Source organism: Oreochromis aureus, linkage group 22 (assembly GCF_013358895.1).
Source record: "Oreochromis aureus strain Israel breed Guangdong linkage group 22, ZZ_aureus, whole genome shotgun sequence".
Classification (NCBI taxonomy): domain Eukaryota; kingdom Metazoa; phylum Chordata; class Actinopteri; order Cichliformes; family Cichlidae; genus Oreochromis; species Oreochromis aureus.
The window spans coordinates 25,257,113-25,271,180 of record NC_052962.1 but is presented as its reverse complement, the minus strand read 5'-3'; the positions used below and the strand labels follow the sequence as shown (position 1 = coordinate 25,271,180).

Below are 14,068 nucleotides of genomic sequence, written 5' to 3'. Positions count from 1 at the left end.
TGATACACAGGATGATTTGAAATATCAACTGGACTTTTATAAAGAGGAGAAATTCTGTCTTTAATATAGACACACTCACGCACAGTAAAAGCAGACTGCGGCCCAGTGATTGGACCAGACTGCATATAAAAAGAAGTGATGTAGCCTCTGGGTCTGATAAGTGAGGCAAATGCCTAAGTGCCTTTGGATCTGCGTTCCTCCTAATGACAGGCAAAGGATGCAGCGGTTAGCGCTGCCACCTCACAGCAAGAAGGTCCCAGGTTTGAATCCACTGGTCGACCCGGTCATTTCTATGTGCAGTTTCGATGTTCTTCCTGTTTCTGCATGATTCCCTTTAGTTTCCTCACATGTATGTTAGGTTAATTGGTGAATCTTAATCAGCTATAGGTGTGAATGATTTTTTTTCTGTGTTAAACCTTTGATGAACTGGTGACCTAAGAGCTGAGATTGCTCTCCTGGAAGATGTCATCATACTAAGAGATCTTTAAGATTCAACAGGGTTTGATTATTTAAGACTTTGGATGTGATAAGAAGGATTTTAAATTCAATTCTGGGTTTAACAGGGAGCCAGTGAAGACAAGAAACTGGGCAAAACTGTGCAGATGAGAGAAAGAAGTCTTACATACTTGTTTAATATATGTATTGAATGACAGCTCCTGATTACTGGAGGCAAAGGTAATGCTATCCATAGTAAGCGTCTTATTACATACACCACATTTCTAAGGTTTTAGGGCCAAATATAATGACCTCACTCTTGTCTGAACTGCAAAGGTGGTTAGCGCTGTTGCCTCACAGTAAGAAGGTCCCGAGTTCAAATCCACCATCTGGCCGGGGCCTTCCTATGTCAAGTTGTCTGTGTCTGTACTCTGGCTTCCTCACCCAGTTCAAAGACATGCGGTTTGTGGGATTAGGTTAACCGGTGGTGTAAATTACCTACAGGTGTGAATGGCTGTCTGTCTCTGTGACAGCCCTACAGGCAGTGTATCCTGCCTCTTACTCTATGGCAGCTGGGGTTGACTTCAACAATGTAGGAAATTAGAGCTCACCCAGGCCTTTAAGAAATGCCTTTAGTTTAACTAACTGATTTGAGTGACTGTATGGATAAATAAAGCTGGGATTCATCTGCTTAGCCATGAAAAATGGATGTTGTGTTTTGTAATACTACCACTTAAGAGTTAAGTATGTACAATATAAAAATTAAAGGTCCCAGCACAGAACCCTGAGGAACTCCACGACTAGCTGTGTGAGAAAGATTCCTCATTTACATCCACAAACTGGTATCAAATGCTGTACTGAGGTCCACCAGGGCAAGCACACAGATGAGTTTACCATCGGAGAGTATAAGGAGGATCCATTAGTAACCTTCAGTTGTGCTTCCCTCAGTGTTAAAGCAACATCTCATACTCTTTTTCATGGAAGTTCTTCTCGTGAAGTGAAAAGATGTTAAGTGTAGTTCTTGGTTAACCTTCGTGATGTGGAAATGCTTAATGAAAATACAGATTAAACAAATAAACCAAAAAAAGGAGTGATTAAAAAAGAATAAAATCACAGGAAGATTTAGTTCAGTTGATATAGTTCAATTGATAAAGGACTGCGGATGTAAATAAGCCGTTTTACTAAAATCATGTTTGGCATACTAATGTTGTTGAACATGTGTTGTCCCCATTACTTAAAAGAAAATGAAAACTGGAACCAGATAATCGGTTGGATTAAAATAGAAGCTAACATCCAGTTTAAAAAGATCAACATATTCACAATAAGACTCATGATTTTGCCACAGTGTTTTTTCTTATTGAAGTTCTCAGGTACAATATACATTTGTAACATAGGCATGTAACAGAATATAAGGATTAAATAGAATATATCAATTTCTCTACAGGCATAAACCCTCTATTGAGCTAGCAGCTACAGACAGATAAAACATATTAACTCTTCAGATTAACTGAGAGAAGAAAAAAAACAAAACGCTGATTGTAATGTTGAATGTCGAGGTAGACAGAATGTTTTCTGCCATGCTGATGACATCGGTGCCCTCCATCCCCTGGCTCCTCCATGGGATGTCTTGTCCTCATTTGTCTCCTCTCATGTATCCTCTGTTCTTTAATGTCTTCTTTTAGAAGCCCGTTGATATTGCTAAAGTACCAATTCCTTCTGTAAAGCGCTGCTTCAGCCAGTCTTGGGTAAGCTGTCATACATCCAGTTTAAGAACCTATCACCAATCCATTATCTGTAGTCCATGTGTACCTGTGGATGCCCTACATACAAGGTGCAATCAAAAAACTCTGAGATTGTGCCTGTTCAGAAAGAACTGAGACATTGATTATGTGAATGCGAACGGATGATTGAATTAACTTTTGTGAGTCAGGGGTCATTGATATTTTTGTATCCACGTGCAGGTGCACATTTATGCTGTGAAACAGGCACAGTGTCTCGGAGTCTGCAAGCAGAGCAAGCAGATCTATCAACAGACCCCAGAATGAGCCAAAATCTGTCTCGCAGATCATCGATTTTAGTTGGCTGTTTTGCTTTGCATTAACAACTAAACAGGTTGTTTTTGCAGGAGTAGAACCTAAAGTGCCAAAGCATGAAGTGCACAACAAAGAGCGTGCTTTGCATTGTTTTCTTCAACATTCAGTGTGTGCACTGTGAATTCATCCACAGTGCAAGACTGTCAATGACATCTGCAGCAACGTCCTGAGGAAGAAGATTCAACCAACACAAACTTTGGCACGATGGCAGCTCGGTGGTTCATGGTGACAATGCACAGGTTCTCTGGCCACACTGACACACCCACTACCCACCCTATGGATTGTGTTGTTGAGAACAAGTAGGTCCCTACAAGCTGTTTACTTAGATCATCCTTGCTCACAAAATGAGCTTCACATTAAAACAGCTGTTATTTGGAAACTGTGGATGAGATGCAGCCTGTCCTAAAGACTACTTTAATTTTAAAGATTTTATAGATAACGTCTCTAAACTTTCTGATTGCACCTTGTACACGTGTGTTTGTGTGTGTGTGGCTCAGCTCCTGACAGCCAGCATGGAGTTGATCTCCCAGATGAGGTTGCGGAGTTGGTCCATGATCTGTTTCAGGTGCTGGTTCTTCTGCTTCAACTTCTGTAGGAAAAACATAGAAAAGAGAGGGGAAAAAACATGTTTTAGATACAAAAGCAATAATAACTACAAATGTGCAAGCAGTTTGGTTACTGAAAAAAAGGCCTGCTTAAAAAGTGTAAAGACAACAAAGCAATTATATGTACACACAAATAATTACAGATTCGTTTGCAGCTACTACCCACAACAACACAAACACTCCTGATTCATACCATTTACTATAACACTGTAAATCCTTGTAACATACATAAATTACTTAACAAATGCTACTGAGGAAAAATACATTCCAGATGTGATCTCGCTCCTAATGACGCTGCCACTTTGCTGCTCCCATTAGAAAACAAGCAGGTTCTAACCACAAAGTCTGGCTCGACACATATTTTCGAAATTACTATTAATCAGTTATTCTGAAGGGAAATAAAATGTTAAAATACACACACACACACACACAACTTTTGAGTGGGAAAGGCTTTTAGTGGGGACACTGCTGATACTTGGGCTGGTGTCAAAAATCACTGCCAGATTTGGGTGTGGTTTAGAGAAACGTTACGGTAAAAGGCGCAGGATTACGTCACTTATTCCTCTGTTCTTCAGGGCTCAACTGTTCCTACAAAATGAGTCACATGGTGGCAATGTGCAGCTTGTTCCTTAATTAAGATAAACAACCCGTTTTAACCCTCGAGGGACTTAGTTTGTATTTTACTGGTTCCTCCAAAAATCTGCACTGTAAGACGCAAGCAGGTTGCGGATATAATTTTTTAAGCACGCCATGCTTCGGTAAACTCAAAATAGCATTATCAATAATTTAAATGGTAGCCCAGAAAGTGAATTTATAATATTTTATTCATTTTTCAATGAAATAAAGTATTTTGTTTCTTCAAACTTGGCCTCTGACAAACAAAAGTACAGCTGAGTGCTTTTCTGGTTGTTTGTACGTGGTGAGACCCTAGAGGGTTAATTTGAGTCAATCGTTCATCCACCATCCTGCTGCTATAAATGCTCGGCAAAATAAAAAATGTGCATTGCTCTGCAGCTGAAAATTGTCTCCAACAATGAACCATTTAATCCCCGTCTGTCATAAACTACGGAGCCCCCCACCTTTTGGTTAAAAGACTAAGATCCTTGCTGTACTTAAACGTTCAGTGCCAATATCTAGCAGGCATCATGTTTACCTTGTTCAACATCCTATTTTAGTGTATTAACATGCTCACATTTACTAATTAGCATCAGTTCCTTTGTGAAGCTGAGTGATGTAGGTAATCAGCATCTGATTGTGAGAATTCGTCCTGGATTGTGGAGAAAAATCAGCACTAAATGCAACTGCCTGTTTCCTGAGCTGCGCAGAATAAGAAGCTTGTTTTTCACCTGAAAAGCTGTTAAGTCACTACAACTCTGTTAATGTAGCACTATCCACCTGATATACGGTGTAGTCTGTGGAAACAGAAGAGCTCTGTAGGTGCTGCTCTCTCTGTAATTTAGACTTCAGATGTACAGCTGCTTAAGTGGTGATTATAACTGTCAGCTGAACAATTCATAATCAACCGCATTAAGTGAAGAATTGAATAAAATACATTAGCTACTAACCTTACATTTCCTAATGTCAAAAAACATATTCAAAATACAAACTGCCCATTGCTTAGACCCAGCAGGGCGTCAGTTTAAGCCGAGTGAGCGACCGGGCTTCAAGTATACTGGCAGAAAACCTGAGAAAAAAACTAAACTCACAAAATGTCACTTTCATTGAGTGAAAATAAAACTGTGGTCAAGATGAAACCAACAAATAATTCAACAACCATGTAACGGCAGAGAATTCACAAACCAACTTATCTTTAGGACAGGGGTGTCCAACTCCAAGGGCCGGAGTCCTGCAGGTTTTAGATCTCACCCTGGGTCCACACACCTGAATCACATGATTAGTTCATTACCAGGCCTCTGGAGAACTTCAAGACATGTTGAGGAGGTGATTTAGCCTTTAAATCAGCTGTGTTGGATCAAGGACACATCTAAAACCTGCAGCACACTGACCCTTGAGGCCTGGAGTTGGACACCCCTGCTTTAGGAAGTGAGATTTCCACTTAAAGTAATTAAAAAATCTCAATTTAAATAAATGTGTCTGAGTGTCTACCTCACTCTACTGGCTTGATCTATAATGCACATATTCAAAAGGTTTCAACAAAGCTGTGAGGCTGAAAAATAAAGCCAAAAAGTGCAGTCTCTGTAAAGGCCACACGAGGCTGGCTCCAGTCCTCACAGACTCCCATGTTAAAGCTTCCAGCAGTAATGGCATTTCATTTTTGACTTTTTGTTTTCAATTCAGTTTAGTTTCATGTCAGAGGCCAGACTGGAAAATCAACACAGGGTTGGACCATCAGGAGTGGACAAATGTTAATAGTATTCCCAAGGGAAACTGGGACTCTTGCGGAGGGCCATCCCAACGAACTAAATTCATCTTAATATTATTTTTTATCTCTTTATCTTTTTATGAACTGCTACTGGTACGAGTAAATGTTAGAATTAGACCCCAGTTGAGGTCCCTTGAGGAAATTAACTGCAGAGCGTTGTGGATGGACTGAACATTGTGTTTGGTTTCCTCCTCTTTCTGAAATGTGTATGGCAGGAGGCTTAATAAAAGCTTCAAAGCCACATTTAACTCCAGGTATTTCTCTCGCACACAATAAACAAAGTTTCCTCACCTGCCTGCTGACATCTCTCCCAAACACTCCCTGCTTCAGCTCACTTCATCAATCCTCGCCCCACTAATCGCTAAACTAACACACACACATCTGGCCTGCTTCAGGAGGGGACCGGTACATCACAGAGCAGCAAACAACACAATCTCCCAGTTAGTCACTCAGGGTTTTGTTCGCTGATTGCCTCTAAATGCCGCACCAAGATCTCTAAGTCAACAGCTGCCATGGACTGAAGTGCCTCATTGCCCAAGCTTTATACATAAACAAATAATAGCTCCTGAGCTGCTGTTGCTGGAGAGCCAGAAGAATAAAAGTGAGTACAGCTGCCAAATGTGCGCTGCCTTTTGAAAAAATAACTCTGCCATTTGGAGGTTTGGGCAAATCAAGCAGCAGCAGTACATCACAGCGATTCGCTCAGCCGCTTCTCCTCTGATAGATATCCAGAGTGAGTGAGGGGGAGAGAAAGAGGAGAGCTCCTTCACTCAGGAGCTACTGTATCTGCAGTGCAGTGAAATCTATTAAGATTAAATCCATCTCACTCTCTCGCTAACACTCCTTTAGCCATGACTAATTACCAGCCATTTTTGCAGCGCAGATAACACCTTGAGCAATCGATTTCACACAGCTCTTTTAATATCAACTGTTTAGCTGATTGTCCTTGAAGATATTCCACAGTGGAACATTTGGAAGCCTTCCAGTCTTTCTCCCCCTCACTCTTCCCCTCTCTCTGGGGGGCTCTAAAAGCATCTCAAGCTCTCTTACTCCATCCTACCTTCTATCTCTCCAACTTACACTTTGAGTCTTAAGTGAGTGTGTGTGTGAGAAGATGGCAGTGAGTGTGTATTAAAAGGGATATGCCTCATTAATCTGACAAGCAAGTCTTGAAATAACTCGGTCATTTACTCCGTATTAATGAGACGATACCCTGAGTCTTTGTAGTCTCGCTCCAAGAATACAACGTCGCCCCCTTTTTTAAAAAAGTGAAACACTTTTTGCTCCATGAAGCTTTAAAAAAGGAGCTGCACTCAGAAATATATTTTTCATCTTGCTTTTTAAGAATAAAACAGCCACATATGGCTTCAAAGATGCATTTTTTTGTCTTCACTTTTGAATACAGACTCTTCCACAAAATTGTGCCCTATGCTTTCTTTGAAAGCAGGCAATAAAATTATACATTTTTCACAGTGGAAATAAGACTATAGAGGCAGCAAAGCCTTCACAGCACATTTATTATAAAAGGCTCGCTGGCATATCTTGATATATGAATAACAAGACTGCTATTATCACAGTAATGATTCGGCAACCTCAGGGAGATATAATTCCATTCATAACCTCATAATTAGCGGAACTCTAATCCTTCACACCTATAATGCAATATTTGGAGAAAGGGTTTACTACAGAGAACAAAGCAGCGGAATGGAGCTCTGAACTGTCTCCTCTTTGTCTGAATTACGAGGCTTTTTGCACACACTTCAGGAATCCAGCAAATACGCTCCCTCGTTTCTCAATGTTCGGACCCACAATAATGTTCTGATGTCCTTTCAATCCACAGCAAGAGCACTGACAGGCCATCGGCCGCTGCAGGGTGGCCAGTCAACAACTCACGAAAGTAAACAAGGAACCGCTGTCTGAGTCCTGTCTCCGAGGGCCTCCTGCAGACTGGGAGACTTCCTACCTGCTTCCTATAACCTGGAAACGCTGGTAGTAGTCTGCGGCTTTGTGGAGAAAAGAGCTTAAAAGAACAGCGACCTGAGATAGAAACGGTGATTGGCACGCCCAGAAGAGAAGCAGCGAGATGAGGGGAGTGAAAATAATGGTCCAGAACAAGTGTTTAGGTTGCGGTGTGTGTGTACATGGAAAGGGTGGGAGGATAAGGGTGTGTTTGTGTGCATCAGTCTCTGTCGTGCAGGTGGCTTATCCGCAGTTTTTACTGCTTTTACTTAGAACGCATTTCTTATTAGAAGGTACCACAAGGCATGGACTTTAAAAATCAGAATCAAGACATTTGTGGTTTGCAGAAATCAATGATTCAAAAGGAGAACGCAGACGCAGGTCACGCTGTTACGTTCAAAAAAAGGCTTTTACTTTATCTGCTGTGTGGACAGAGAGCCACCGCAGCCGCCATCACCGTTTATCACAGAAGCTCGGTGCTGTTTGCAGGTTCTGTATTTGAACACATTAACACTGCAGCCAGAGCCATGTAACAACCGCCTCATCTTACTGCATATAAAGGGGAATACGGCAGAGGTTGACAGGTTTTAGATTTGGAAAAAGACTGAATCAATACTCAGTAAAGGTCAAATAAATATGATTTTTATAGAGAGAATAAAGTCAGGTCAGTGCATCGCTAGTATGTGTAGCCAACTGAGTGAATTTGTTAGTGTGTGTGTGGAATCTGAGAGTAGGAAGAGAAGGTCATGCTAATGTCCAACTGCAGGACGCTCTCAGGTGCACTTGCAGAACATCTGGGCAGAGGACAGGCCGGGGTGAGATGTGTTTTTCAAAGCACAGTCCAGTTGCACGCAGAACGAGCCCTGTAAACAAGTCACATGGACTCACGGAGCTGTTTATCGGACACAGCTTTGGGAACACATCATCTAAAGAGATTAAACATTTTGGCAGCAGTGGGAGAAATCCAATTCGCATCCCTGTAACCTCCACTAAGTATGTCTGTGTTGTACTTTACCTCTGATTTATACAAAGTAATAACAAATTTCTATTTAAAAAAAAGAAAACAACATTCTTAGCAAGACGGAGAACCAGAGCCACAGAGCAGCGTGAGCTAAATTTTTTTTTTTAAATGTTGCTTTTTAAAAAAAAACACACTATTTTGAAGAAGACAGAACATACAGCAGAACAAAACAGTAACAAAACCAAAAGAAAGAACAAAAACATTATTGTATTATATATAATATTAAAGAGTGCAACTCTGTGCGTGCAGGAGTGATATGTAATATATCTATAATGTAGTACATTAACCTTTACAGGACTGAGTGGAGGTCATATATATATATATATATATATATATATATATAAATCTATAGATGTTTGCTATTAGCTGTTAACTCATTACATCTGTTATGTTATTGTCTCTTTATGTTGTGTTTTCACATTTTTCTATTTGCTGGCGTTCCGTTAAGTTACAATGCGTTTGACCTCCCAGGGCTACTGTATAATATGCTCATGTTCCCTTCTATACTTCAGACACTTCATAAGATTCTTGGTGTTGTTCTTTGATATAAAAGTGACACTGATAAGACGAGCAGCTACAGTAACTGTGTCTTTGTACGTTACTGCTCTGTAAAGAAAAAAAAAACATCCTATACATCCTCTGAGCCACACACTGATGAGATCCATCAGTATCTGTAGCTTTTATCCAGACAGTATCTGGTGCCTTATTCACCATCAACTTAAAAAAAAAACTACCAGTTTGGATCTCAGGGAGAAAATGACCATTGATTATTCAGAGGTCGGCTGAATATCTCTGAAAATGATGAGATGTACAAGTAAAGGACATGAAATGAGGACACATGAGGTCTTGGTTGCCGAGTCATATGCCAGTTTGTTTAATGGATGAAGGATATTTCTCTGTCTCTTCCATCCCTGTCTGCCTTTCTCTGATTTTCTATATCACGCTCCCCATCTGCCCCACTCGTCCAAACTAGATCAAAGCTGCCGTCCCCGGTAGACGAGTGAAAGACAGAAGTAAAAGGGGAGAAAAAAAAATGAATTTTTCATCGAAATCACTACATTAAAATTCAGTTCCACTGAAACTTTGCCACAAGAGAAGCTCTAACGACTATATCTGTGTGTCATGTCAAGACAGATTCTGACTCAGGCCACCAAAGGACATTCCCTGACCTGAAATCCATTAGTGACAAATATATTCATACATTCACATCAGTGTAGGCCCACTGGAGATTGCTTTCGATTAAAGTGAATAGCTTTCTGCACCTTCAATACGGCATTCATCAACAGTCAGGCGCAACAACTCAGCACAAAACCTAAATCTGTAAACACTCGGGATTTGTCGAATGTAGGCCATCAAACAACAGGGCGTCTCCAGGGTTATCGAGCTTGATAATTGCCATCTCTATATGAATTAATTCTGCTGCATTATTTCTGTGTTAAAGCTGACTGGGGAGGGGTTATTTTTATCCCTTAGACATTACAGAAAAATCGAGCTAATCTGACAATTATATTACTGTGTGAATAGGATGAAGTATTCACCTGCTTTTTAACCATTTACCCTGTTTCATCTGCAATTAAAAACACGACCACCACACTTCTTTGAGCATATTAAAATCTCTTGTGTGCTTTTTGATGAAGGGCTGGAAAGACAAGACTTCAATTAAAAAAAAATAATACTACACACACACACACACACACAGAGGAATGTAGCAAGTGAAGCAAAAACCTGCCTTCACTCAGGATTCTTCTGCTAATCCGGTCTGTCGCCGGCAACTCAAATTGCAGCTTTTACTCCAATGGATCTGGCTGGGAATTACAAGTGTAAGTGTCTGTGAGTGAGGAGAAGGGATTACAGAAGAGAAGAGAAGAGAAGATGGGAGACCTTTTTCCCCTTTTTTAAACAGTCATATGAATGATTTTTCATGACATAAGACCACTTCTATATCATCATTTGCGACTATTACCATCCACACACTCAAAATCCTTTGATCTTTTTCATCATGCCTGACATCAGCCATAATACATCATAAAATAAATTAAAACCTTCAAACACTGTCGGTCCAGCGAGAGAGCAGCAGGTATTCATACTCTTACTCCTTCGAAAAAATAATGCAAAATCACTTTCTGGGTGTTGTTTTATTTGTTTGTTTGTTTAACCAGAACTGGATGATATGCCAATCATAATTTACTGCCTTCCAAATTTAGTTTTCCAGTTGGTTTAAAAAAGAGACTTGTGCTTCCCATCTGGTTGTGCTAACACTGTACTGAGCTTTCACTGCAGACAGGGCTCAGGCAGCTTCTCCACACACCATGAACCAAGTGAGGTAAAGATACAGAAAGGTTTTACTCAAGACTAAGAGGTGGTTTGGAAGAATCAGTCCAAATGGAGTTTGTGTCAAAGCAGCAGAACTAACAAACCTTGTGTTTGACTTTGGTCAAAAACATTCCTCAACAAAAGTGACATTAAATCTAAGCCAAAAGCAGGTATCCTTTTAAGGACCAACATTATAGCTAGGCTAGGTATGCGACACACTGTGTGTCACTCCAGTCATCTAGAAGAGTAAACTGAGGCTACAATTCACACAAGCCCACCCAAATTAGACAATAGAAGATTAGATAATTATTGCCTGGTCTGATGAGTCTCAATATCTGCTTTTGTTCAGATCCCTTAGTACTAACTGAACATAATTCATGTCCATCCTTTTATGACCACAGTGTGCCCATCTACTAACCAACCAGGTAACGTATCAAAGCTCAGGTCATCCCAAACAGCTTTCTTGAACGCAACAGTGACTTCACTGTACTCAAATGGCCTCCACAGGCACCAGATCTCCAATAGAGCACCTTTGGGATGTGGTGGAACAGCAACTGTGTAAGTCTGTCATGTCAATCGAAAAGTGTTTGCAACCCAGTGCCAACAAGGTGCACCTAATGAAGTGGCCAGTGAGAGCACTGCAAACCTATATAAAGGAAATATAATAATATACCATAATACTGCCAGAATGTTAAAAAAATTACCAAGATAACAAAAAATATTTATTTTAAAGCACAGAAAACCAGCAAGTAGGAAGACATAAAGAAAGGGAAAAACCATCTACCTACATGTTGCTAGCTTACCTAGCATGGGCTAGCCTGCTAGCTCAGAAATTCATCAGCAACATTGGTTTGAAGGCAGTTAGACTGGTGCTTTGTTCTACAGTAAAGTAAACTGACCATGCAGTGTCAGGGCAATATATGTAACAGTGCCTGTGTACAACTCTCAACTAAAGCTTAACACATTAAAAAGTAAGAAGGCACCACCTTGTGGCTATTCAGCAACTGTGCTTTATAAAGTAATTATTGACAGCGCTGAAGATTACTATAACTTTTAAAATAAAACAACATAAATCATGAGAAAATTACCCAAATAGTCTAGCTAGCAGTGGCTTTAGCCAGTCATTGATATATATTCGTCCAAACGCCCAGCCCCCACCTCAAAGTGAACAAAACCAGCTTCTTTTCCACAAGGTTTGCTAAGGCTAAAGCAAACTCCCTGGCTATCCTCAGACATTGAGATTGAGATTGGGTGCCTGCGCCGGAGTGAAATTTAATTAAATTTTATTATTCATAACAAGCGTGACAGGAAACATGGAGAAGAGCCACAGCTATGTGTAAAGGTGCTCTTTTTTTCCCCAGAATCCAGTGATCCCCTAAATTATGTAGAAATGACTCATTTCCTGAAGGAATTGTAACTCTCTTTCAGGAAGAAGAATTAGGACAACGCAAACTCATGGGGCCAACACTTTTAGCATCGACAGTGTCTACAGTAAAAGCTTCCAGGCTCTGTTCTTAAAGTGCTATAATCTCTGTCCATGCAGCCATAACGCTGATGAGCATAAAATCTTTTTGGGACCTTCTACTGATTATTTCGCAACCTAACTTTTGCATATTTATTACAAGTGAGTGAAAATGGCTTGGGTAATCAATCATTTAGCTTGTTCCACAGAATATGCAGCATGAGTAAGAATAAGCTGCAATGATCTGCAGTCACCAACTCCTTTAAGAACTTAGTTTATAAGTGGTGTAGACAAAATGGTGCACAGATTAAGTCCACTGGTGATATGTGGCAAACTGCCAGCAACGTGACTGAAAACGTGAGTGTAGTGAGGCTACGGGTTGTCCTTTTGATTATATCATTAATCGCTGCATAACTGAAGCCGCAGATTCCTTACATCACCTTAAAATGTTTAGTAAGGTACAAGAATTTCCCTACACTGTTTGATTGCTGATTGCATTTTATGTGCATAAAAATAACAAGTCGAGATATTTATTTGTAAAGCCAACAGGAAATTATTCAAGGACTACTTGAAAAATGATACCTGTATCAAAAAATATAGTTTTTAAAAACGGGGTTGTTCAACTTATTTATCTTTTCATGCTTCGTTTAACATTCCTGTAGCATTCAGACAAATACTTTGTTTGAATTCATTACCTAGTAACACAGTTTCTGTTATAGCTGCTTAAATGTGAGTTATATTATATTTCATTTAGATGCAGTTAAGTCAAAAGTTACAGTGATTCTTAATCTGTCTGCATTAATTTATTATTTGTGGTGTGGGAAGGTCGTAGCAGCAGGACCCCCAGTCTGGAACAGAGCAGGCATCAGTTATAACAAATAAAGGCTAAGCCATATCATATCATAGCATCCACTAGACATTTAATGCGATAAACTGTCACATCACAATATCAACGACATAGAAACATCACGCTTTTATTATTCCCAAAACAATGAGGCAAGCCTAGACATGCTGGAAAGCCAGAGCCCATGTCATCACCTACTAAGGATTTTTTTTTACCTGTAAAGGGAGCTACTAAAAACAAGCTTGTTTTACCACTCAAGGCAAAAACATAGAATCAAATGCAATAGCTGATAGGTGCACTTCATCTGACAGGTAGAGCAAACAGTGGATGGAAATTACTGACCTTGCTAAAAGAATGGCAACGGAGTGACCAAAAGGTAGAAAATATTTTTCATTAATCATTTTTTACGTGACAATATTGTGGAAGGTTAAGTTACTTTAGTTATTGTTAAACTAAACTATCAAGCTGCTATTTTTAATACTTCTATTTAAAATATTTAGGGAAAACACTACGTGGGCTTATGCTGTATCACTGTACATAATGCTATAATGCTTCACCTGCTGGCACTTTGTTTCAGTAGATTTATACTTTAAACTTACTGTCATCACTAACACTAGCTCACTGATGAAGAATGAAAAGTCCTTCATTTATTTGCACTAAGTAAATGCTGCTGCCTGCAAGCGGCACTCACCCAGAAAACATTGTTCAGTATTTATTTTCTATATCATGTTAAAAATCATTGCAAATTTCACTGCAAAATTGTGATATAGATTTGAGGCTATAATAAACAGGATATTGATTCAGTGGAGGAGGAGAAGGAGGAGGGGGGGGGCTGGGTGGCAAAGCAGCTTGCAGAGGACACGGCAGCAGTAGGCAGGCTAAAGCTTGAACTTAAAAAGCACACAGTATATGAGATTAGCCAGAGGATGTGCAGGAGGGTATCAGTTGAGCCA

General features: G+C 40.0%; 1 protein-coding gene across 2 annotated transcripts in view; it reads right to left on the bottom strand.

Annotated features, from left to right (window-relative positions):
- Positions 1-1,769: 1,769 nt before the first annotated feature.
- The window catches only part of med30 (mediator complex subunit 30), a 47,426-nt gene continuing 35,127 nt past the window's right edge, over positions 1,770-14,068 (bottom strand). For both annotated transcript variants that reach the window (XM_031738120.2, XM_031738121.2), the window contains exon 5: positions 1,770-3,117. In XM_031738120.2, coding sequence (XP_031593980.1) covers positions 3,022-3,117 — 96 coding nt within the window. In that variant the 3' untranslated portion in view covers positions 1,770-3,021. The remainder of the gene's footprint in view (positions 3,118-14,068) is intronic.